Raw genomic sequence first — 27145 nt, forward strand, 5'->3', positions numbered from 1 at the left:
TTAAATTTGCAGTTTAGTGACTTCAAGCCACTTGATGGTATCCTCATCAAGGTCCCTGAGTTCCTGCTCATCTTTTGCTTGGTGGTCTGAAGTCAGGGCAGTCATGAATGATGTAGATGATGGTTTGTGGACTGTCACACTGACTCAAATTTGAGCAGTAAAATATTGTTTGTGAAGGCGATGAAAGACAATACAAATAGAATGATCTTATTTTGAACGGTGAAACTGCTGAAATTGAGTTGCTACTTTTCACTGTTGATTGAGGGTGCAAAGGAGCAATCACTTTCATAAGACATTGATTTAGCCGGGTATTAGATTAAAGACACTGTATGGACACTATTGGTTATTGTCAAAGACCAGTCTGCTCACTTTGTGTATCTCAACATATGCATAAACCCAACTGGTCGTCGAAGTTGCGAGATAATAATGACAACAAAAAAACACTTTGTCACACGGAGTTGTGTGCTTTCAGATGCTTGATTTTCAGACCTCAAATTCTAAACCTGAGGTCTCGAAATCAAATTCTTTGAAAACTACTTATTTCTCGAAAACTACGTCACTTTAGGGAGCCGTTTCCCACAATGTTTTACTATCAACATCTCCCCAATACTCTTTACCATGTAATGGTTGATGCTAATAATTATTTTGAGTAATTAACATTAGTGTCCACTGCCTTTAAACACTATTTGTTGAAATTGAAACGTACAGTAGTGTCATTGTTAAACTGTAACAACATCCATGTCATTGCATTTTTACAAACAAAGCATCGACTTCAGTTGTTTAAAACAATTGTTACATGTTTTATTTTCCTTTCAACAGAACGGGATCTGTGCGTAGCGCAGGGTTTGTTCTGTGATGAAAACGCCCACTGCGAAGAAGGTGGAGTCCAGGCAAAATGCGTCTGCAACGAAGGCTACGTCGGTGATGGCATTACGTGTAGAACAGTTGGTAAGTCGCTGTTAACAGCCCCTTTGTAGCCTTCATTCAAAAATCAAACATGACTCACTGTAGTGTTCATAATGTGTTGAGGATGGATGTAATCCATTGGATTAGTATCGCTTGATCATCAGTAAAAACCCTGTTCAAGTTTGAATCATTTTTTGCACGTGAATGATGTCTCAATGAAGCCACAAGGTCAAGCGAGAATTAAATTGACATTTCCCGAACGGTGTTGGTATGACGTGAAATGCGTTTCCAATTTAACATGTGTTCTTAACTAATCATAATCAGGCCAGGAATTTCATAAGTGAGAGAGGACAAGGCCTTTTTCATTTAGCAAAGGGGCACTTCCATTAGAAAATCTTCAAAATCTATGGGAAACTTTCGAAAGGGGCGGCACGAGGGGCATAGAGGCCATGGTCTCCCCTTGGCCTTCGTGAAATTCCAGGCCTGCCTAGTTCACAAATAGATCTTGACCGAGTTACAATTAGGAGACTGTCTGCAGGTCATTGTTATTACCTTTCATATTGCAGTGTACATGGAATTGTAGATTATAGAGTATTACACAAAAAGGTATGATACGTTATTAGTAACAGATGAGATATTTTATTAAAATTCTCCAGTTTCACTGAACGCTCAACAAACTTGACAAATTTTACCAATTTGAGGGGATATGTTTTCGGGAAAAAAGTGAACAACGATTTGTTTCGAGGGGGGGGGGGGTTAAAGTGAAATTTGTGCACCTTCGTTGTGTGACTATTTTGATTTTCGATGTTTTTTTGATAGTCAAGTTTTTCATATTGAAAATAATAATATTTACATGCAGGAAAATAGATTGCCAAGTATTTGAAGTGAATATAAAATGTTTAAGTTTTTTGTTTGAATTCAATTGTAACAAATAATGTATCGTACCTTTATTATCTAACCTATACGGTGTGTTTGGTGTTATCTTAATTATTCATAAATAGATATTCTTAATTCACCTGTAATAAAACCCACATCGCCTGTCACCTCAAATAATTCCCAACTAATACTTACTACTACCCCACAACCAAATTCCCACATTAGCGAAGCGTACCTGTGCGGACAGGCCCTGCTTTCCCGGGGTTGTGTGCACGAACATCCGGCTAAACCTGGACGAAATCGACCTGAATTCTGGTGCCCCTATCAAACTGTTCCGGTGTGGACCTTGCCCTCTTGGGTACACCGGTGATGGGGTTAGGTGTCGGGGTAAGTTTGGGGTTAGTGGAAGGGGGGTCCGCTGGACCCTCTGTTCCCCCTGCACACCAGTTGCTCGCTCCTGCATGATTATTCGCTGCACGACTCTTCTGAATGGCGGGAGTTATGTTTCTGGATTCCAGTCTGGTGGTTTCTTTCTATAAAAAAACCCCATTATTTTGTTCCAAGCCCAGGCTACCCTTGTTTTGCCAGGCCCAATAATGAGCAAATTTGTCTTTTTCTTTCTTGCTATGTACGTTCACGATAAGACTCGATAATCTTGGACTTATCGTGTACGTACGATATGTTATACTTTATATTGTGTACGTACAAAATTGCTGATGCAACCCATTGAGACTTCTGTAATGCCGAACTGCACTTTAAAAACTAGTTGGTCAGACTTGACCCGGATTCCAGGTCCAATTGGGGTCTGACCATTCAGGGGGTCAGACTGACATGAAAACCAGGCAAAAAGTTGGGTTTGACTGATCCTGAGTCAGTTTGATCCATGTATGGGTCATGTTGACACAGTTTCCAGATCATACTGACCCAGAAATGAGTCAGACCCCACAGGACGAGGATCAGGGTCAAATCTGACCCGAGAGTTTTTAGAGTGTTCTCTCAGTCTCAATTATGTCCAAGGGCCACCAGACTATTTATCGCATGGATGCATGGTTAGCGAATCACAACGTTCTCGAGATAGAGACGCCGAGGTGCCAGCTAAGATTTTTGTTACGCATGTGGAATGTGTGTATATCAGCTATATTGTCATAAAGTCGTCATCAGTCACTCATTTTGTCAGGACCTGATTTCAGTGTTTTCTATAGGCAATGTATTATCGAACAGTCGTAGTGTTTTTGATTTGTCTGTAGAAATGCATGGACTTTTAGTCTGTTACAGCATGACGGTCGTTGACGAAAGTGTCTTTCCTCAAGCTCTTTCTTGCTTTAGCCAGTTTAGTTATGTATATATCTATTCTTGTTGTGTATGTATTTGCTGTAGGATAAAGGCAGTTTATTTTGCCTTGATACATTCTAAAGAAAACGAAATCAAAGTGGAACTAGAACCATCTTAGGCCTGTGATCCCAGAGTTCCTGAACATACACGCGCTATTTATCCCGTCAAAAGGTTTAACCCAGTGAAATGCTTTTCCAATCAAGTTTACCTTAATAAGAATGTCCATTAAGAGCAGATTAGACAATTGAAACCCATTTACAATTCGACTTTTGATATAGCTTTGCAAACATAGTAATTTAGTACCAACCAATACAACCCTATACAACCCCCATTGGAGACATACAGCTCGATAAAGTTTAACAAAATGCTTCCTCTTGCGAATTAAGTTGTAAATCAACCTGTCCCCTATACTGAAGTCATCCCTCTATTTATATAGACGCACAATGACGCTCGTTTAGTCGTTCGGCCCCCTCTTATTTTAGAAACCACTGATTTAAAGAGTAATTTTGACATCCGGAATCGTCTGTCACGACCGCGAACTTGTCACCATCTGCTTCATGTGGATTCACGGCATCTACGGGACTCCGTAGCTGTGTCCTATTTAAAAAAAAAAACAATGGGATAAGACGCGCCCGTCATTTCCTGATACTTTTCCCCTTTTTGTAATAGCCCAGTATGGATGATTTCATATTAAGACAAAAACAAACAGTTCGACACAGGAATCGTCTGTCACTAGATCCATCTACGAGGTTCCGTATATAGGCCTACTGAGACCTATTTTTTAAACAATGGGATATAAGACACACCTGTCACACGCCAACATTTCTTGATCTTTATTGTCCTGAGAGAGCAAGGTGTCACAATTGGTTCCCCCCTTTGTTAACAACAACCCCGTATGGATTGTTTCATATTAAGACAAAAACAAACTCTCTGACACAGGAGGCTGGCCTGCCGGGTTGTTGCTATATTAATGCAATACAGGTGTTACACGTTTAGGAGTGTTATGATCTGTGTTTTATTGTAGATCAATGACCTTTCAAGTTCAAACTCTGTTAAACTCAAGCTCGAGTTCCAATTAGGTTTGAGTCGGATTCATGGTCTGGTGGCAGACTCCAACCTTGAACTCAGACGATGTAATTAAGCACAATTAGACTAACCTTCAGTTCTTTAGTCTGATTTAACCACATGCTTTAACAAAGTCCAGACTTGTTCGCCTGTTACAACCCCAAAACTGCTGACCCACCCCAAACAAAATAAATGAAAAAAAATATAACTAAACAATTATGTCAAAAACGTTGCACTGATGTGCGCTCTCCAAAAGAAGAAGAAACAAAATGCAAGTTGAAATATAATGGGTTTCGAAATGAATCAATTTTCAGGTTCGAAGACGGCTAGTTTTGATGAAAGTTGAACTATTTATCACATTCCTTTCACCAGGGGTTGATTTCACAAAATAGTTGCATCTCAATTTCATCTCGAGTAACGAAGAGTGACTAATTCTAACTATCCTACCTTAGGAACATCGTTACATTTCTAATAGAGTTCTAAGACTGTTCCTAAGGTTAGGACTATCTTTATTAAATAAACCCCAGACTTCTGTATGTTAGGGTTGTAAGTTGCAGTCAACCAACATGTCGGGGTTCAAGCAGGTTGCTTGGATATTATGATTTATCTTTCAACATCATTGGTTGACTGTGATATTTAGGGCAGCAGCCACCCCCTGGGTAGCCAAGAAAGAAAGAAAAACACAAACTGATGACCTCTCATCTAGTGTTTAGATATTAATTTGGGGATACATGACAAGGAACATGGAAAACGCGCGTGATAAGAAATAAATCTTGAAACCCAAATTATGTTTTTGGTATTACCATTGACAGACTGTATTGTTGTTTAAGTGCATAAAGAGCAACTGTGGCGTGGGTATAATTTATTAATTTAGAGTCTGCGACTACGAAGTGAATTGAAAAAGGTGTAAACTTACACTTTTATGTTCATTCTGTTGAATAAACTTGAAGCATTATGATAAAGGAGATTTGTGTAAACGGCCACTGTTCCTGGAAGAAGAGCATACAGCAGTGATTTTGTGCTATTTTTTCGTTACTGTCTCATAGTCATAAGTTGTACTGCTGACTAAAACAAAAATGTAATACGATCCGTCGACGAGCCATAGCCTCCACACTCCACTTGTCCAAAAAGTTGTTGGTACTTAATTTATCCCCAGCCAGCACCCCCAGGTATACCGCTTATGAAGTTGCCTCATTTGAAAATAGTTGATCACCTTCTTGCAGCTCAGTGGACTTCTTGACCCCCTGATTCTGAAAAGCAAACATCAAGTACCGGTTGCATTTTCCGTTTTACTGTTGTTGCATAAAATGAAAATAAACATACAAATTCTTTGTCTATCAACACACTGTGCACACGGCACGCTGCGCGTCGGTTGTTTTTATACGGAGGTCTATTGCCCCCCACATTTTAAAAAAAAAGTTTCTTATCGTGTACGTATATTCTAACTTATTGTGTACCTGCATGATACATTTGGACTTATCGTGTACGTATATGTAAACAATAAGTAATATGTACGTACGATAAGTTATCTTTTACGTATAGTCAATAAGTCCAAACTTTAGTGGTATGCTGTAGGCCCTACATACACGATAACGTAGCGTGTACGTACACCATAATATTGACTTACGAACACGTATACGATAAGTATCGTGAACGTACACGATAAGTTATGTCGTACGTACACGATAAGTTATGTCGTACGTACACGATAATTCCAAACTTATCCAGTCTTATTGTGTCCGTACACAACAAGAAAGAGAGATACTCTTGTTTATCCCTGTACAAAATGCTTCCGTAATTGTACACTTCCTTTTTACTTCCTCGTCGTGCTAAAGATATTACGTTGTCATTGGTGTCTCCATGGTGTCTCCTTCCAATACGTAACTCTGTCATTTCAATTTACACTCTGCATCTGTATAAGAAAACAGAAAGATGAAAAAGTATTTTAAATATTAGACTAGAGGATGATACAGTGTAAGTTGATGCCAGTCATGCCATTTCAGTAACTGTTTTTGCCATAACTAAACACAGGTCAGTCAGACTAATTCCAATGAAAGTTTTGGTTCCGCTGGACAATCTGTTACATATATCACCATCCAAATTGGGAAAAGTTCATACTGGTGACGTTTTGTCTACAACCCTTTACAAAATCCATCAAAATTTCCATTCAACTTCGAACTGGTTTTTGTTCCGCGAGCAACCAATCATACAAACACAACAGCCTGTCAGTCTTCTCTTGTCACTTACAGGCAAAACGCTTAAAATTACAGAGTTGGAAATTGATAATGACTTTTCACTCGGTTCGGATGACAACGACCCGCCGTGTCTTCATTCTCTAGCCCCGGGAGCAAATTACCGGCTTACCGCTTAAATCGTGACTTAACCGCAGTATATATTGGCATATTTCTCATAGAAATTAGAGAGGCATTGAACCAAACTTAAAAAAAAAAATCACCTAAAAACGCTACAACTGTCAAGGTTTGGCCAGTGGCCAGTCTACAGCTAAACATTCTTAATAACGGAAACAATATTATTTGTTATTCGTGCTTAGAAACAATGTTCTGAAAGTAAGTTAGTAAATAATCTGGATATTGTTCGTTTGTGAAGATGTTCTTCCCATCAAGGGAACTCTGGAAACTCCCCAAATGGAAAATAAACAAACCTTAAGGATTATGAATTGCACAAATCAAGAAGTTGTGATTCAGTAACTAGACGACAATTCTAGTCATTGTGAAATCAGCGGTTAGCTTGGGGAATTCGGATCGGCTAGAGTTCGCCAAAATCTGTTCCAATTTAAAAACTGAGCATCGGGACCAATGCCAACAATATGACCCTGTCCCTAATATAATAATTAAAATTATTGCTAACATCTGCGCCAGATATCATTGACCGTAAATTACCACCAAAGCAGGGTACAAATAAGTACCGTACGAGTTCTGGAATGTTTCGAGCAGTCAATAAGTCTTAATACGAGTAATAACAGATAGCTCATCCCTGTCTCCAGATAGTTTGTCTCCGTGACAATGTTATGACTAAGACTAACTGTAAAATTCCGACTACTCCAATTTAACAGAGATTTATTCACTGACATTTGGGTTTAAAGTAGTACTTATAAAAGAAGAAATGTTACAATCCATGCACTTGAACAAGCCAAATGGTAGAACATTAATCGAATCATTAAGTTTTAGCCCAGAGCTAAAACCAAAAGTCAAACACTAAACGCAGCTTAGCTCTGAAGCTAAATATAGTCCTACTAATATGTCTGGTGTATATCGAACTGTATAACATTTTTGGGTCTACACTTAGGCAAGTTCCTGGCTACTTTAGGTGCAAGATTAGGGTTGTGTTGAGAGGTACAGAGCTTATTGGAGATTGGAGTTTATTTTCTCAACCAGGCTTTGATTATCAAAGTTACGCCTCGGCTTAACTATTCATCATTAAACAACAAGGCCAATTAGAACCGTGGATGTTACTCATTGCACGGTTCATACTCCTCTGACCCAAAGGTCACCTATGAACTTCCGGTCACTCCTATCCTGCCTGACATTCAACCGTGAATAGTTTCCCTTGGCATCTTCCCCCCAGAAGCTCCCCGCTGTCAACACTGTCGTCTCTCGCTGTCAACTTCTAAAATGAGAGAAAGTTGGCTACCCCTGGTCATAGGACCATTTGTCTCATTCCTTAAACCATCTTAGCTCCCTTGGGAGAAATGCAGCCCGTGCTGCTAAGTATTATAGTGAACCACCCATCGTTGATATTTATTTAAACCCCCGTGTGAATGGAAGATATTATAGCTAAGTGTCTTGCTCAAGTGCTATGACTGGGATTCGAACCCACATCTATAGATGACTTGCCACCATCAGTACTCGTGTCCGATGCACAGCTCAACCATTGGCTTCTCACGTCGGACTCACTTTAAAGACACTGGACACAATTGGTAATTTTCAAAGACCAGTCTCCTCACTTGGTGTATCTCAATATTGTGCATAAAATAACAAACCTGTGAACATTTGAGCTCAATTGGTCGTCGAAGTTGCGAGGTAATAATGAAAGAAAAAACACCATTGTCACACGAAATTGTGTGCATTCAGATGCTTGATTTCGTGATCTCGGGTTCTAAATCTGAGGTCTCGAAATCAAATACAGGGAAATTACTTATTTCTCGAAAACTACGGTTTGTTATAATAATGCATATGTTGAGATACACCAAGTGAGAAGACTGGTCTTTGACAATTACCAATAGTGTCCACTGCCTTTAAAGTGCTGCAGCAGCAATAGTGGTTTCTAGTGGCCATCGCAATTCGTCAGTCTAAAAACCAAAGCCGTCAATCTCGGAACAGTCATAAGTATCACGCTAAAATGTGGTTTCTATTTTTATCCGCAATGTTGTTTCAGCAACTTATATTTCTGTCTCCACACCATACGAAGGCCATTGTGTTTAATTTTAGACATCGTTAATTAAGAAACCTGGCTGGCAGTTCCTCACCCGTGACCATCATAGTATAGTCTCAGGGGAGATGGCTTAGTAGGGGGACGATGTCTTCACATCTTGACCATGGGGAAGGAGGAAGCCATGTTGTCTTGTCTAATCATGTCAGAGAAGAATGACCTTATCTTTGATGACTTCACCGAGAGAGACTTCCGTATCCGGTGGTAGAGGTCACGATCGCTACCCGTAACTGTAGCGCCTCTAGCGGCAGGTACCTAGTGGGACCCAACTGAACTTCAATGCTAAAACGAACGCAGGTTTATCACACATAAAATGATTCGTCGAACAATCAAGAACATAATCATCAAAGTTACTTTTTTCGCGGCCTGTCAGTGTCATGGGAAGAATCTTTCACATCCAGCTATTGTCAGCTATTGAATTGCAATTTCAGGGGTGGATTTCTCAAAGAGTTCAGACTGGTATTATTTCGACTTAGGACGGAGATACTCGTCCTAACTTATACTATAGGACTAGTCCTAAGTTGGGACTATCTTTGTGAAATCGACGCCTGGCACAGTTAGAGTCACATGTATACATGAACATGAAAAATGCGACTGCATGATGCTACCGCATGACAGGGCATGTCCTATCTCTAAGCAAAATGCATCTACATGTAGTCTCAAAATGGGGGGGGGGGGGTTCTTGGTGGCACGTGGAGAGGCCAATATAAAGGTTCCTTTCCACAGCTATAGTGTCATTATTTCTTGAGGTACTTGACTTTGAGTAGTAAATTAGTAAATTATGTTATTATTTGGTGTCTGGTCATGCTTAGATATTCGCCTTGTGTTACTGTAGCAAGATAGTTAATGTTTTATTTGGTCTCTGTGTACGCTTTTTAAAGTACTCGCCTTTCTGCAGCTGCAACTTAGTTCATGTTTTTCTTTGGTGTCTGTTTATGTTTAGGTACTCGCTATTCTGCAGCAAATTAGTTTATGTTTGATGTCTATTGTGTTTTAAGGTACCTGATTTTAGTGCAACAACTTTGTTCGTGTTTCTATTTTAATGGGTGTGTGTAGAATGAACATGGCGGATGGAGGATTTGACAATGTCACTCCAGTTAGACAGCTGCGCATGTTACTGCATGGTCGCGCATGCTCTGTCGAGTCAAACATGCCGCCGTCGGTGAATAAATTAGAGACAGCTTCATATTTTAATTGGGTTATTTTATTTTGAGAATGACTCCGGAATAGATTATCTCTGGCTGTGTTTGACTAGACAAACATTATTGACTTTGTGTAACCTCCAACAAATGGAGAAAAACGCAACGATATCAGGGTACTGTTATAATACTTTATAACAGTACCCTGATATCGTTGCGGTTTTCTTTGGCCTTGCAAACAAAGTTAGACAAAGAGGTAGATTTAATAATATTAGTTGGAGGAAAATTAAATAACGAAATGAGACTATGTGTAAAGAACACACAGCTCGGCGTTGTAGTCACTCTGTGGACCTTCCTTTGCTGTGAACTCTTAAGGCTTAATCCATCATTACTTCAACACTGTTAAAAACACTGTGTGGATGTGTGTAAGCCCAAATAGTGTTTCAAGTCCCTTTATAATATAATGGACCTCTTTTGTTCTCAGGTCCACAGTCCGTATGGAGTTAAAACACTGTGTAAATGTGTGCTAAGTCCACATAGTGGTTCAAAACCCTTACACTATGTGGAGCTATGTTCTTTTTAGCTCCACACTTCGCGTGACGCTTAAAGTTGAAGACAGACCCTCATTCCCGCTATCAATTAAGCACGAATGCATTCGTTAGAATCACACAGAATCAGGGATTCACAGCGATAAAACATCATTGAATTTGGGAACAGTTATTATAATTGCCATCCCCTGGTTTTCAATCAACACGCCATCCAATATTCACCTCATCGAGTTGTCACAGTTGATGGTCGTTTGCCAATTGTTCCAATTGCTGCAATCAAAGTAAGCAATTTATGATTGTGTGTGCTTAAAACGCTTTTAAAATGCTCAAAATTGTCTTCGGCTTTGACAGTACTTTCTTTGTGTTGTAAACCTTGTATTATGAACTTTTGGATTGAAACAAAACTTTCCTGGTTGTGACATTTACCTTTTCTGAGCTCGATCAAGGCATGCTGCTGTTATCTTGAGTATTGACATTTGATCGCCTTAAACTATTTTTTTTTTTGGCTGAAACAAGATCTTCAGTACGTGATGATTGATTGAAAGAACTGTTGAATTTGATACTCTTTCCGTGCAGATATCAACGAATGCCTAACTGGGAACTACGAGTGTCACCAGAATGCAACCTGCATCAACACAGTGGGGTCTTACGAATGCCAATGCAACCAAGGTTTTGTAGGAGACGGCAAAAGATGCGTACCAATAGGTAAGGATGAAGAGTCAGAACTCCGTCAAAGACCGTCATGAGACTGATTGAAAAAATCGGCCAAATCCAACTTGCAGGCATCAAATTAACCCTTCGCCCCACATCAATTACCGTAGAGCCCTGTGATTTTGCTGCGGTGCCCTTTGCAAAGTTCCAATACAAATTAGATTTGTCCTCATATGAGTGCCCCTTTAAGATGAGGAAAAGTTTTTTGATAGGAGCAGGGCACCTAGGCATGTTCTTCTTGATAAAAGGGCACCCTATGAAGAAATTGTAATGTTCTACTGGATCATTTCATGAAGGCAATCGCTTGCCTTCGTTGCCTCCGTGAAGTATCATGCCTGGGAAAGGAACAATTGGGTATGGTTGAATACACCGAGAGAGACAGTCGAAGATATAGTCAGAAACAAAAATGAAGATCGGATTATAATGTCAAGGTTTGGTCATCACTATAAATAGGTATCATTAAGTGATTAGTTTACAAATGACTGCGTGACCCAATTATCTCCGTGCCGATCTTTCGTCATCTGATGATGCATAGACACAGTATCTAAAATACGTGCAAGATCTCGAATATTTCGTTTAAAGACACTAAACACTATTGGTAATACTCGACATAATTGTTACATAAAAACTTGCCTGGTAACGAACGATGGAGAGTTGTTGATGTACAACACATAGTGGGACACGGCTCACTCTGAAGTACCATAGCTTTGGGGAGAGAGGGGTTGTTTCTCACCCAAATGTTAAATTAATTAGACTTCAGCTGAAGCCTTTATTTTAGGCATCTGGAAATCAAGGTTTTTCCTTTCGTTTTTCCATTGCAACCTCTATGACCAGTTGAGCCAACGTTTTCACATATTTGATTAATATCGTATGGATATGTTGGGGTATTTGACAACCACCAAAGGTATCAAGTACCTTCTCAATTATTTTGTTAACTTTTGTCGTTTTTGTTTTTTCAGACCGTACAGTCTGTGCCGACACTCCTTGCTTTGACGGTGTACGATGCTTCGATATCCCATTGAATCTAAACAACATCGATCTCGACTCGGCCACCATCGTTAAGCTCTACCGATGTGGAAGCTGCCCCGCTGGGTTCGAGGGTGACGGCAAAACGTGCACGGGTATGGACAAGTTTGATTGCATTATCTTTGACACTGTAAATTAGGGCTACTGTTTCATTGCTGCTGGTTTATCAATACAAAAGCAGAACACATTTTAATGTGTTTAAAATAGTTTAAAGCTTGATCGCGGTGGGATACCTTTTGAGACACCACGTTGGAGAATTCTTTTAGGTATAAACTTAACAACAGTGTGCGTAAAGTTATTGACATGATCGCAATAATAATTTATATGATAACAAAGGCTTACAATAGAACTTACTCAGTAATGCCGTACCCTACCTAATGACTTCGGCTCTGGCTATGGCTAGACCGCTTGGAAAGAAAACCAAATATCCAACATTGCCTCTGAAGCCAACGGCTGTCAACGTAGCCGAAGTCTGCTGCCGCCAGCGTCCCACATATAGCCTCCATCGCAGCATAGTCATGTTGTGTCACCATGGTCTGTTTATCCAGACAAAGTTCACCCTGGATACAAGGCTCACTGATCAACAGTTGTCTTGGTCAATTTATCATGGATTAGACAGAGGGTGCATCCCCCACCCACACCCCCAGCCCTCAAGCTCCCCCATCCAATGAAACCCTCTCAAAAAATTGCAACTGAGACTCCATAACACACTAAAGACACAGTAGGAGTGGGTAACACCGTGCTACATACCAAGAGTCATTCCTCCATGGGGCAAGGAGCTAGGTTTTAAAACCCAAAATTGTAGTTTGTTATGGATGTCTGATTTCATCACTGTCTGTCATTCGTATCCCCTCTTCAGATAAGAACGAGTGTGAAGATAACCGACAGAGATGCAACATCAATGCAGACTGCATCAATACTCCAGGCAGCTATAAATGCAAATGTAAAGAAGGATTCGCTGGAGACGGTCTTGTCTGCGTGCCACTCGGTAATTATTGAACTTCTAGTCGTCAACTATTTTTCTCAAGCGGATGGAAAATAATAGAAATGTGTCTTGATTTGAACTGTTTTTCCCCCACTCTGCTTTAGGCGTGTCACACATCCCCAAATTCATCTGAGACCAGGGCCAAATTGTAGAGGTGCTTAAGCACATCAGAGTGTTTTTAGAATTTGTTATTGTTGTTTTTGTTACCAGAATAAGATTACCAACAGTCTCAAATTGCGTGTGTGGTTTGTTTAACCATGGAGGAGGCTTAACTAAGTTGCACTTGCAGGACTTGTGTTAAATCTTAGTTTCTGCTCTTCTGAAATCATGCCCTAACCCTAATTCCATAGAGTTGCTCGATCACAACAAAGTAGCAAAAACATAAAAACAACCAGCCACAATGCTGTGTCTGTCACAAGTACCGTGTGTGACCTGTTTCTTGCTAATTTTTGCAGAGCGGAAAATGTATAAGCAATTTTGTGTGCAGACTAAAATGCATCTTATTCCGGTGAAGCATGTGAGAGAGACCATAAACTGGCACAAAAAATATAAGAAATACTTAGGGTGGGGGGGGGGGGGGTGAAACCCACAGGTCTGACAATAGTTGAGCCACGCCCCTTAAAGGGAACGTTTTCCAACCTGACTTTACCGACTAAGTGGCGTCACTCGCCACCACTCCAAATCGAATAATGGTATCCCAATTGATGATGTATTCCCAATTACCACGAGAGTAACACGATTCGTTAACTTGTTAGCGGTGGGTAGGCATAAACCAGGCTAGGGATTCGCCATCGGGGTAGTATGCCTCCTAATGAATATTAGATGTCCCAATTGGGGGCGTTGCCGTTATTGGCTTGTCGTGCTGTAGGGGCTGACCCTCAAAGGTGTGTACACTGAATAATAGAATCCCATTGATACATACCCAATTTCCACGAGAGTAACACTGTTATCTGGTTAAACGGATAGGTAGAAGCAAACCTAGGGAATCGCCACCGGGTAGTACCCCCGTCCCCCTCCCCTCCTCCCTAATGAATAATTATGTCCCAATAGGGGGCGTTGCCGTTATTGGGTTGTCGTGCTGTAGGGGTTGAACCAAACGGTGTATACTGAGGGTTGTGTTGTCTATAGTCTGTCCCCTCCGTTGGTTTGGCTAACGAGGTGGAAACCAGTCATCGGCACAGGGACTGACACGTTCAGGGACGAGATTGGACCCGTTTGTCAGCACCTTTTGCCCGGCTAAAATTACCTTTTGTGATTGAACTTAAAAGAGTGGTTAAGCGACAGATTGGACTTTACATAACCGGTGACAACTACGACCATCGGCTTAAAAAAGAAGCACACGTCTATCGTTCGAGAGTCATTTGAATATCTTTTGTAGTTACTCAACAAGTTAATGACCATGGAAATTTAGTTTGTCAAGAACTTTGCTAGAAAGTACACCCTTTGCAGTAATGCGCTTACAGAGAAAGCGGTAATCTTGTCACCCTCAAAGTTTAATCGGAGAAAGGGGTTCAGGCATGAAGCCTTTCTCATAACTCACGCAAATCTATGCCACGTGGGGGTTTTTCTTTCAGTACTTGTACAGCCTCGAAAAACAATTGAGCAAAATTTTCACTTGCTTGTTAGTATTTTGTGCATCGTTGGGAAGCCGCACTGATGCTGGTTTTTGAAAACATGACCGAGTATTATGTCCTCCCTTTATTAATAATGACATGATCTGTAACATGATTGTTGTTTAGGCTTTTAAGAAAATGCAGACCAGCTTAAAGCAGGGAGGCCCCCTATCATTAAATTTCACAATATAAAGAGTGTAGATTTTTCGCGCCAGATCAAGAATGTAGACCTTTCGCGCCAGATTGAGGATGTAGATCTTTCGCGCCATATCAACCGTTTCGCGCCAAAAGGTGTGACTTAAGAGAGAGCAGCAGCGATCTCTCCCAAATTAAAACAGTATCCGCGGTCCTCACACTATACAACCTGGCACCCATCTGTACTGAACATAGGCGGCAATTAACCTACAAGAAATCATGAGTCACAGTGTAAAGGAAACGCCCACGAGGAGTGTAACAGTTGTTCTTTTTTTTGTGATGTACAGCATTATGTTCCACTTTTCTAAACTGGACTCATGGGATGATAAACACGTGGCGTATGAGTTCCGCTCTTTTGATGCGGCTGTCTTTTCAGGAAGACCTTTTTGCTGTTTCTTTCATCCTTAGACTTCGTTCAAGTCCCTTGAACTTTAGATCCCCCCAGTTGGCCCCTTTATTGCATCTTTTCTGTCTAGTCGTCTGAGGCATTGTCAGCAGTTTTTGACAGACATTGACCCGAGCGGAGTCTACACACTGTCATGCGAGTTCATGCTCGTAGTGTCACTGATGGAGTTATCCGTCTGAGAATTGAGATAGTTCTATTTGGTTGAGCTAGCTATGTGGTCTAGTAGTAATGCATGTGCTCTAGCCTGGCAAAGGTTGTGGGTTCGTATCCCACCCGAGTGATATGCCTCCCTAGTTTAAATGTTCACAGAACTCGGCAAAGTATTGTGCATATTAGCTGTGACACATCGGCGTAGGTAGGAAAGACCAGTTAATAGTCTCGATCCCTGATGCAAAATTGACATCTATACTACAGAGTTGGTTGTAGTTTTACTCGGGACATTTACTATAATCACCACTTGTAGTATTATTACGTGTAGGCCTATTCCTTAGTGGGTCTCTGGGAGGGCACATCTTTTCTGATGACATTTTTTTAAACTTTTGCCCTTCCCTGGACGGCCTGTGCTTGTTTTATTGTCCGAAGAATTAAAATAAACTATATGCCTGTACATTTCGTTACATTTCCAGCTGTGATATGCTTACCCTTTTATACACAGTACTCCCTGGGCTGTAAGGTCATGCCCTCAGCCAAATTGTATAAATCAAATTTTTTTGTGAGCTGAAGGAGCTCAGCACAAAACAGTTTTTGCTTACCAGAATAAGGTTATCAGCCGCAATGCCATTGCGCATTTGTATGCGAATGTTTCCTGCTAATTTCTGCTCAGCAGATAGTTGTGAAGCTCATTTATTTGCTTGAGCAACTCTGCGAAATTTAGCCTTGATTGTGGACGGTTCCTTTGTGCCATCAGAACATTTGAATTTCGTGATCTTTTGACATAATGGTCGCAGGATCATGTTATGCATTTTCGAAACGTCAGCATCTACACATTAAACTGATCCAGTGTGTGCTGCATAAAAAGGCTAAACTATATCGTTGTGAACTTATATTGACTATATTTTCCCGTAGACCCACGTACATGCGCAGAGCAGCCCTGCTTCATAGGTGTAGATTGTGAGGACATTCCACTGCAGAGGATTCTGAACTCTCCAAACTGGAGACAGCTTGACGTCATCGAGTTGTTCAGGTGTGGAAACTGCCCAACAGGGTACCAGGGAGACGGTGATACATGTGCAGGTATGCTTCGCGCAAGATAGCAATTAATTTAAAAAAAGAATACTTTAATAGTGTGGGATGACGAAGCCACCAGGCCGCCACAGTGCCACTTCACTCCACAAACATAAGGAGAGTCATTGGAAGAGAAACATGAACCATTGGGCATGTGTTTAACATGATTTCCTCTTGGTTGAAGGTGTTTCATGGGGTCTAGGGGGCCTCTATCCTTCTCTGAAACCGTTTGAGAGGGGATTGTGTTCACCAAAGGAAACATCTTGTAACGCTTTAGTCACACCCACTGTTCAATAAAGTGCGGTTGTGTAACGGTGGCTCCCATGCTGCACCGCAAGGTTCTAGGCGTCTCATTTTGTTCTGATTCAAATGATGTGCCAGGTGTGGCATACAACATTTCCCTTGCTCAATTCAATCCATGCTCTAGTTATTTCACAACCAAAGTTTGTGTACCAAAATACACTTGTGTAAATAATATAGAATATTTCATAGAGGAGTATGTTCTAAATCATTATGTAGCTCCCTATCTAGAATGTTGATTTTTGAAAAAGCCCAAAATGAAAGATAACAATATTTCGAATGTCTCAACTAAGTTTCTGAATCGACGCCTTACAAGAATGAACCGCGATTGTATAAGCACACGTGGGTAAGATTTGTTTAAATTTTAAATGTGGCCACCCTATTTCGGCTTGCAGATATTAACGAATGTGTACGTGGACTTGACAACTGCCATGCAGATGCGACATGTATCAACACACCGGGGAGCTATCGATGCGTTTGTAATGACGGCTTCGCTGGTAATGGTGTCCTGTGTGTACCAGTTGGTGAGTAGTCACTTTTCTTTTTCCCTACTTGGGTCATCGTGGGACACAAGTTCCTATCAGCTCAAGCAGAAAATCGGCTTAAAATATCCATTCTTAGCAATAATGAGCAGGATACCAGTCAACAAATTGTTTATGTGACATGGTATTTTGGCTGGTAGCCTTATTCTGATTAGCATAATTGCGTTTTGCTTAACATTATTCCTGTGTACAAACATGAAAAAGGCAGCCATTTGGATTTTGTTTTTTAACTTATGTAGTTCTTTTACGAACAGAATCCAACGTTTACATTATTTTACTAAATGATGATGATGATGGTGATGATGATAAATCAGGACTAATTATTATTTCGTAAAATGTGTGTTCTATCTTTGACCAGATCCAAGAACTTGTGCTGACCAACCCTGCTTCGGAGGCCGAGTACAATGCCAGGATCTTCAGCTTGGGGTTGTTGTACGTAACACTGATCTAGCTACTGCCACCCTCATCAAGCTCTTCCGGTGCGGGGCCTGTCCCGCTGGCTACTACGGAAACGGAGAGGTCTGCCAGGGTAAGTTCAGATCTTTTAAAGAAAAAATATGCACAAAGTTGTGCTTCGACAGTACAAGCATGTATATTTTGCATACCGTCAGAGTATGTAGGGAGAAAGATATTTAATTGTTTATTTGTGTATTTATTTATTTATTTAAAGATCTTTATACAGGATACAACAATCTGCATCAAAGCTGTGTTTAAAAAAGAAGGATGAAGGAAAACATTACTTTAAAAAATCAGGAACAAGCATATTGACAGCCATTTTTTGATTAGGAGGTTCGTTTCCCAAAGTCACAAATAATATAGATGTTACTCACACAAGTTATTTTAATTATAGGTGTGTTTTACTCCTTATAATTATGCACCAGCAGTATTATTTACAATTACTTCATGATTATCAACAATCCATGTGAACTTATCAATGAGCAGCCATGTTGTTTGTTAGAAAAACTTGTGCGTTTTTTATATCATTATTGAAACAAAATCTGAATGTGTGCCAAGTTCATTGCTTGTATCATCAAATGCAACATCTTAAAAACTGTTTCCCTTTCTGTGCATCTAGTAAGTTTCTCAAAAGCATCAAAATGATTCAAAAGTAATTGAGATCTTACTATAAAAAGTTGACTGTTCTCCTCGTGGTTTTTGCCGTAGATATCGACGAGTGTGCTCTGAATCTCTTTGAATGTCACGAGAGAGCGACTTGTGTGAATACAGACGGAGGCTACGAGTGCATTTGCGACCCGGGTTACGCTGGAGATGGCAAACGATGCAGAGAGATTGGTATGCTGATCGGTGTTTCCTTATTCCCTTCTGTTGTACAATAATAGGTTGCTGGTATAAGGAGCCAATGACCACTGGGTTTCGGCTTGTGATTCTCACCTATAGGCCCTATTCATTTCATAGAGCTGCTTAAGCATATAACAAGTTACTAAGCACAACGAAGCTATGCATACATAAAATCAGGTAACCAGCTAAAATACCAATTTATGTGCAAAATGTAACTGGTATCAAGCTTAGTTGTGCTTAGCAACAAAAACTATACCATCGTTAAACTGAAAATATTTCTCGTTAGAAACAACATTTATGATGCCTACCACATGGATGTCCGAGTTCATTGGAACAGAAATATGAAAAAGGACCTCCTCAATATTGCCTTCAATACAATTATATTAAAGTTCAAGACTTGCAAACAATATTTTTGTTGTGTTTTTTTTGCAAGTTATGATCAGTTTCAACCCTTATCCCCAAAACAGACCCAACAAGGTGTGCAGACAGGCCCTGTTTCGATGGAGTACTCTGCACAGACCTGCCCCTGGTCATTGATACTCTTGACTTAGACATCACTGATGTTATCAAACTGTACAAGTGTGGTACCTGCCCACCAGGTTATCGCGGGGATGGTGAAATCTGCATCGGTATGTTATTTCACTGAACATTTTTTCCTTAGGCCTACTGGACTAAAATGAATTGTTTCTCTCAACCGCCTCTACTTTGTTGTAATTTGACAACAGTCTTGGGTGCTCCACTACAGAAGGCCTTGTCCTTCTCATTGATCACACCCCCATTCATACATATTCATAATATTGGACTCAAGATGGGTCACAACTCGACTTAGTCTTTATTTAAAGGCGGTGCACACTATTGGTAATTACTAAAAATAGTTATTGGCATAAAACCTTACTTGGTGATGACGAGTAATAATGGGAGAGGTTGATAGTATAAAACATTGTGAGAAACGGCTCCCTCTGAAGAAGTGACATAGTTTTCGAGAAAGAAGTAATTTTCCATGAATTTGATTTCGAGGCAAAGTGTGCCTCGATTGACGTCACAAAAGGGGTAGGCGGAGTCACCCCCAAACAACTTTATCTATTTTTTAACATATAAATCGTTACAAACAATTACTAAAAAATTTACTTAATTGTTCATTAACATAATTATACTCTAATGTTTGAAGAAAACAAAGTTCTATTTCCAGGTGACTTTAAAGAGATCTTACCGATAACGAAGACTTTTTTTTGTGTTCATCGACCAGATATTGACGAATGTTTGGAGGGACTGTTTTTCTGTGTTGAGAACTCCACGTGCCAGAATCTACCGGGTACCTACGACTGTGTTTGCAACGAGGGCTTCTTTGGGGACGGCGTCACATGCGTGCCTCTCGGTAGGTTTAATGCCGTCATGTTGCTCATAGTCTTCCCGCTCCATTTTGACCATAATTTGAGACCTCTTTCGCCACCATGAGGCAAACCATGTTGGATTCCAAAAAGTGTAGTAGTAGTATGGTCCATCTGATTGTGGTGCAACTGTAGTTTTGATTAGGTCCCATAGCAGTTCCCTCCAGGGGCCAATTTCATAGAGCTGCTTAAGCAAAAAATGTGCTTAAGCACGAAAATAGCATGGCTTATTTTTCACATGTTACTGGCCAAAATAATGTCATGCCATATGCATTGGTTGCGACTGGTATTCAGCTGTTGTTTACTTTAATAGCATAAAAATTGAGTGGAGTCTTGTGCCGGTTATCTGGTTTTACGAAGCAAGGAATTTTTTGCTTAGGCAAATAATTTTGCTTCAGCAGCTCTGTGAAATTGGGCCCAGGTCGACCTTCCTTCCGTTGCATTTCCGAATGCGCTATCCATCCCCTTAATACTATTCAACTGCACGGGTTTATGTGGTAGGGCATTTGTACACTGAACAGGGCATGTATGCAACGATTGTTTTTGAAAGGGCAATGGCACCAAGACATTTTCTCCTCGGTAAAGGGCACCCCTATAAGGAAATTGTAAATAATCTACTTAAACAGTTAAAGGATACAAAGGCAATGACCAGGGGCAGATAGACAATCGCCTTCGTTGCCTCCGTGAAGTATCAGGTCTGTATCTGCTTGGTTGAATGATGCAGTTACCACATGATATCCTCATTTCAGACTGGGATACAGTGCGTTTATTCCACACAACCATTTGTATGACATTGATTGATATTGAAGGCAGTGGACACTATTGGTAATTACTCAAAATAATTAAACCTTTCTTGGTGACGAGTAATGGGGAGAGGTTGATTGTATAAAGCATTGTGAGAAACGGCTCCCTCTGAAGTGCCATAGTTTTCGAGAAAGAAGTAATTTTCCACGAATTTGATTTCGAGACCTCAGATTTAGAACTTGAGGTCTCGAAATCAACCATCTAAACGCACACAACTTCGTGTGACAATGGTCCTTTTTCTTTCATTATTATCTCGCAACTTCGATGACCGATTGAGCTCAATTTTTTACAGGTTTGTTATCTTATGCATATGTTGAGACACACCAACTGTGAAGGCTAGTCTTTGACAATTACCAATAGTGTCCACTGCCTTTCATAATAGATTTCCAGGGTTAACCAGTGAAATTGCTATTAAGAGAATGGGACTAAATGTCATTTCATCAGCCGGAAATAAATACCTTTGTTTGGTCTTTGTTTACAGATCCTCGCACCTGTGCCGATCAGCCGTGTTTCGAGGGTGTCGAATGTACAGTAGTTGACCCTTACACTCTCGAATGGAAAACTATGGAGATTGTGAGGAGATTCGCATGCGGCGATTGCCCGGAAGGATTCACTGGAGATGGAGAAGTCTGCAAAAGTGAGTGATCGTTTTTAAAGGCATGGAATACTTTTGGTGTTTTGTCAAAGACCAGTATTCATCACTGGGTGTATCCCGACGTGTACATACAAAGAAAATAAGAAGAAACAACATGTTGCATAGATGGATGCTTTCGTGTACATGAGAAAGGGAACAGAACAAATTGACAATTTGTTTTTACAATGTCATGCGCCTTTGAACAGCCTTGTCTGGATTTGGTGTATAATAAAATATTATAAAAAATATCATTATCACTATTGTCTCTCATTTGCCCCAGAAATCCCACCACTCATCGTGATTCCCGACAACGTCACAATGACCGTCGTGGTGATCGACCCCACCCCACTATCCCAGGATAGATCGCTCGTCCCCGATGCCACCGTCACGGCTTACGTCGCGGATGAGAGTACCGGAACACAGAGATACGCATCCGCCACTACCAACTACAGCGGTTTCACCAAGCTTGCCGTACCGCACAACGAGTCGGTCGTCATTACTGTGAGCCATGATAACTTCTTGACCAAGTCGCAAACGTTCAAAGCACACCTAGTAAAGAGTAAGTTCAATCTGAAGTCGCTATTTCAAACAGTGCCCCCCCCCCGAAAAAAAAAAAAAAAAAAAAAAAAAAACATTTACTGAACAAGTTGTTTTCTTTTCCTCACCATGTGTGTTTACTTAAAGTTTGTTCCAAGGAGTTTAGATATGTTGATGTTGTATAAATTATGTTATTGTCGTTTTCTGTTGTATATACCTTTTTGTGTTTGTTTTTACAGCGCAATGAGCGTCATGCATGAGGGACATGGGCGCTCTTCAAGGAGCCACTACTTTTAAAAACAATTGCTAAAAGGCTGTCACATTTGTCTCGAACAAGAAATACACACGAGCAAGTCCTCCAGGATTTATTTTCTATTCTTGAATACCTTAATTGATTTCGAATATAAGGTCATAAATCGATACTTAGTAGATAGCTGGTATCGTTTTTAATTCTCAGTATTATGTTCGTTCCTCTTTGCAATGTGTAGATAACACTTTGACCGTCGAGGTCTTCAAATTCTCTGAGCTGACTGAATTCCTGTGGACACCAGCGACCAGCCGTGCCCTTGAATTCGGAGACTTACTGAGGCTTGAAATTCCAAAAGGTTCGTGGAAATAACTGTGTAGTCCGAATTCATATTATACAGTTTAGTGTGTGTTTGCATCAATGTGATTCTTTGGATGTGGCAGCAGACTTACTAGGTAACTTTTTCTTGTTTACTTATATAGTTCTGAGCACGCGTACATTACCAAGAACAATGAGCAAGTCTGCTGCCACCTAGCGTTCTAAAGGTTCCACTATTAATGGCACCATTTATATAAGCCTGAACATCTGACGTCACACTTCGAGGCGCATGAAATACGCCAGAAATCTGCTGTTGAGCCAATGTACAAAATCACCTTTGACCCCACATCATTTCATGGCTTTCATGAGATTCACAGTTAAATCCGATGTACATGTGTATAAGTAACAACTGTCCTTATCCTTATCCTTGCGATCAACGACGAGGAACGAGTCTACAGTTGTTTGGTAATACATTTTTCGTCACCACAATAAAGTATCACTCTAAATGGGGGAATTTAAACGTTCATCTTAAGGATTGTGATTAGGGATATCCAAAGCATTTAAAACTAAAATCTAAAAGATTGAATACAAAATCTAAAAACTGATTGTTTCCTAACCACAATTGGTTTGATTGACTTTTAACTCACTCACATTTAGAGTGTACCCTTGCCCAAACAAGCTTAATTGTTGATGCTGGCGCAGCCATGGCGCAGCCATCTATCTTCCTCTTCCATTCAAGTCATTGTAAACCAAATTTCATTTGTTTTCCTGTTTTCTTCTGCACAGGTGGTCTGGCAGTGCGAAGCGGAGAGAGAGTAACAATCGAGTGTCGTCCCCTCAATATGTCCCTCATCCAAGGACCCTCAGAAGGGCCAGAATTAATAGCTGGAATACGCAACGATGCTACAGGTAAACCTGGAGTAGTTCAAGTATTGTGCCCAAAAGGTCAAATTACACGATAATTAATACAAGATAAAAACATCAAAATCTAAGTAGAACACAAAATAACCAGTAACACATGTTAAAGAGCAGGAAAAGGGAAATGGTACACATTACACATACATGTAGATTTGTCAGCCTCAAATCAATTTTGACCAACAAAATGACTCGCGGATTTACATATTTAATATTTTAGGGAGAAATGACCTCTTTCTCAAACTCGATATCCCTCTGAAGTAACATATATGTTACTTCAGAGGGATCATTTTCTCTTATTGTTTTATACTATCAAAAGCTTTCCATTGCTCGTTACCAAATAAGTTGTTATTTCTATCACTCTGATATAGTGAGTAATTACCAATAGTGTACAGTGCCTTTAATCGGCACTCCATATCCTGTTATAAGTTTGATGTGAACGACCGGTATTCCCGTTTGCTTCGCAGGTGAGATTGAGCTGACTGGGATCGAGGTTTTCGGAATGACAGAACTGAAGTGTCTCGTACCCAAAAGGTCGAGACAAAACCCCACGAAGAAGATCAGTAAACCCGCCAGAGACACCCAGCCGTTTACCATCTCAATGCCGGTCATTGACCTCGTTGATGACCCAGAGACTCCACTGTATGCTTGGCGTTACCATGACGAAAAGGGTAAACAATTCAATACAGTTCAATTTACATTAATGGCATACTGTATGTCACAAACAAAATGACACAATAGACAATGTAATACTGGACAAAGTAGACTGTCAACTGAGTAACTATAGTTTTTAACAAAGTAAAGATAAGAAATAAGTAAAGCAATCACAAAAGTGAGAAAGGGTAGTCCACGTTGTGTCAAAACCTGTTGTTTTGTGTTTTTCTGATGATGATGGTGACATTCGTCATCGTTAATGTATAAATGTATAAATATTTGCAATAAAGTAAACAATGTTGTCTTCAGTAGATTTTTTTAAAATAAATTAAGTATAAACCACCAATACTTAAATACATGCTACTTGCAAACAACAACGGGGAAAGTAATACATACAAGTTGTGAAGGAAATGCAGCAAGTCGGGAGACTTGAAACTCTTTCCCAGTAACCTACCCAAGTGAACAAGTTGCAAGAATCAACTCCCGAATGGAATAGCATTGTTATTATCCCGTTCTTCTTGCCTGAAACTGGTTGCCTGTAAGTTGCCCCAGTTGCGCATCTGACATGCCCCTTTTTTGTACTGATGTACCTATATCACAAGTTCCACAAAATAACACCGTGTAACTATTTTACAGGCTACTGGGTGCTCGAGGGTGAGATCTCCGGAGTTACTGGCACAACGGGTGACGAGAGTGCCCCAGCCATTGCCAACGACGAGCAGGTGACTCGTCTCATGTGGCAATACTTCGCCAGGAACTTTACCTACTCGTGGTGGGCATTCGGCAAGGCGTGGGATGCTTCCAGCTGCGTGACGGCGAGAGTGTGCTACGATTTGGCCTGTAGATTCCCAGTAGACAATGCGCTGATCGAGTGAGTATTCGATACTAGTTGCTTAAGTAACCAAAGTCACTTCATATTCATATTCATGTGTAATTTTAATTAAAATCTCTTTTGAGACGAAGTGTTGGTTCTGAAAAAACCCGTGGTTGACAAATCAACGTTTCCATCAGTAGGCTCTGATCGTCTTCAGGAGAATGCTGTACTCAAGCTACTGCTCAAGACTAACTGGTACGGGCTTGGCTCGGTGGTGTGTGAAGGCGAGAACAGGCACAGGATAAGCCGGGCACAGGATAAGCCGGGCTTAGCTCGGCGAATCCTTTAGGCTGGAACTGAAACCTGACCTAAAACCTAAACTAAAACCCACTTGGAGTGGGTATAGGGAGTGTGTGCTCATCAGTGAACTAATCAGTTGTTTACAAGCACAGGGGATAAGAGGAAAGTGGAGACGTGGCCGCTTCAATGTGATACGATTCGTTTTATAAATTGTCATTTTGTTTCTTTTCGCTTCCAGGCTTTACGGAGTAGACTTCCGTTACACCGTTTCACGTTACACGGGAGTTGACGGCATCGTGAGCTTCCAGTACAAGACCGGCGGGCAGATCGTGCTCAGAGCCCCCTGCATCAAAAAACAGATTGAGGTTCCATTTTCAGCGCAGTATCGTCCGTCTACATGTCCGGCTGGTGGAGATGAGGGCATCCTAACGCCGAGAAAGGGCGTAGCTGTTGACACAGCACTAGTAACTTTCATATTCACCGGTAAGTTTGTATTACCGTTCATCGCTATTCGAATTTCTGGATGGACAACTTTATGTTTAGAGGTTTTTTTTTATATCACCGAAAATCAGACGGGAACAATATTAACCACCAATAAGAATCACAATCTGACAAACAGGTTATTGCGGTAACGCTTCTCCGATTCACACTCGGGCATGCAGTTTAACTTTTATTATATAACCACATAATTCGAAGTAATTCTCAAAATGCTTAAACTATCGCAATTTGATGTACTCTCTTTACGGGAACGTACGTGTAGTGTAGGAACAATATTAACTTAAAAACGTACTTGGTAACGAGCATTGGAGAGCTGTTGATAGTATAAAACATTGGGGAAACAACTCCCTCTGAAGTGACGTAGTTTTTGAGAAAGAGGTAATTTCCCACAAAAATATTAAAGACTTCTAGCTAGAAGTATTTTATTACTATCTGAAAGCACACAAATTCGTCCAACAAGGGTGTTTTTTCTTTCATCATTTTTTCGCAATTTCGATGACCAATATTGAGCCCAAATTCTTACAGGCTTGTTTTGTTTATGCTATTATGGGAAATTCCAAGTGAGAACACTAGTCTTTGACAATTACCAAACGTGTAGAGTGCATTTTAATCTAAAAGAGTGAAAAACACTTATTTTGTACGCCACATAAGCCGTATGGAGGACAACTCTTTAGAGAGAAAGACGAGTGCCTAGAGTGAAGTTTAATCCAGTTGCACTCAAAAAGAGTGACACAGATTGACTTTCACTCTTTAAAGAGTCAAACTGACGCACTCCCTTACATTTAGAGAGATGCTTCTAAAAACACTTTTTATTGCCATAAATTGTAAGATTGATTACCAAACAAAAACCTTCCGCTAGACAAAACGTTTAACTCATTCTAATGTTAGCATTTTTTTACCCGTATGTTTCTTTTTCAGACGATAGCACACCAGATCGCATATCACGAGAAACTTGCGGCCATCCCGGAGAGGTGCCCGGTGCTCAAATATTTGGAGACAACTTTTCTCATGGAAACGAGGTTAGTATAAACCCCGCTTTTAAGCGTTTTGGTCTTTCAGACGCCACAAACTTTAGCACACACTTAGATACCATGTAAAACGTAACAATCAGAGAAAACTGGATCTAGGGTTGAATGCCCTTTAAACTCGAGCTTTTCCTACAAATTTCAGGGTAACATTTATAAACACCGGAGAGAGAATCAAAATTGAAAGTTTTTAAACCCAAGCTTTCTACAACTTGCAGGATGGTGTAATATACATACCAAAGAATGAATCAATCATAAAACGTTTGGTGTTTTATAACTAACATAAATGTAATTGTTTTGGTAGAAACTGTTGTTATTTATTTTTTATAGCATGTGGTGCAAATTTTGATTTTGATTCTTTGACAAAACGTATGGTGTTTTATAATTTACATAGT

At 40.3% G+C, this 27145-nt stretch overlaps 1 protein-coding gene across 2 annotated transcripts in view; it reads left to right on the forward strand.

Annotated features, from left to right (window-relative positions):
- The window catches only part of LOC117306753 (neurogenic locus notch homolog protein 1-like), a 58819-nt gene that overhangs the window by 29986 nt on the left and 1688 nt on the right, over positions 1-27145 (forward strand). The window contains exons 7-25 of one of the 2 annotated variants that reach the window (XM_033791237.1): positions 820-948; positions 2008-2169; positions 10892-11020; positions 11986-12147; positions 12912-13040; positions 16317-16484; positions 17171-17299; positions 17676-17846; positions 18482-18610; positions 19084-19245; positions 19863-19991; positions 21290-21445; positions 21723-22001; positions 22468-22584; positions 23331-23453; positions 23927-24130; positions 24750-24984; positions 25466-25710; positions 26644-26744. In XM_033791237.1, coding sequence (XP_033647128.1) covers positions 820-948; positions 2008-2169; positions 10892-11020; positions 11986-12147; positions 12912-13040; positions 16317-16484; positions 17171-17299; positions 17676-17846; positions 18482-18610; positions 19084-19245; positions 19863-19991; positions 21290-21445; positions 21723-22001; positions 22468-22584; positions 23331-23453; positions 23927-24130; positions 24750-24984; positions 25466-25710; positions 26644-26744 — 3059 coding nt within the window. The remainder of the gene's footprint in view (positions 1-819; positions 949-2007; positions 2170-10891; positions 11021-11985; positions 12148-12911; positions 13041-16316; positions 16485-17170; positions 17300-17675; positions 17847-18481; positions 18611-19083; positions 19246-19862; positions 19992-21289; positions 21446-21722; positions 22002-22467; positions 22585-23330; positions 23454-23926; positions 24131-24749; positions 24985-25465; positions 25711-26643; positions 26745-27145) is intronic. The other variant, XM_033791238.1, reaches the window with a different exon arrangement.

This window comes from Asterias rubens, chromosome 2 (genome assembly GCF_902459465.1).
Source record: "Asterias rubens chromosome 2, eAstRub1.3, whole genome shotgun sequence".
Lineage (NCBI taxonomy): Eukaryota > Metazoa > Echinodermata > Asteroidea > Forcipulatida > Asteriidae > Asterias > Asterias rubens.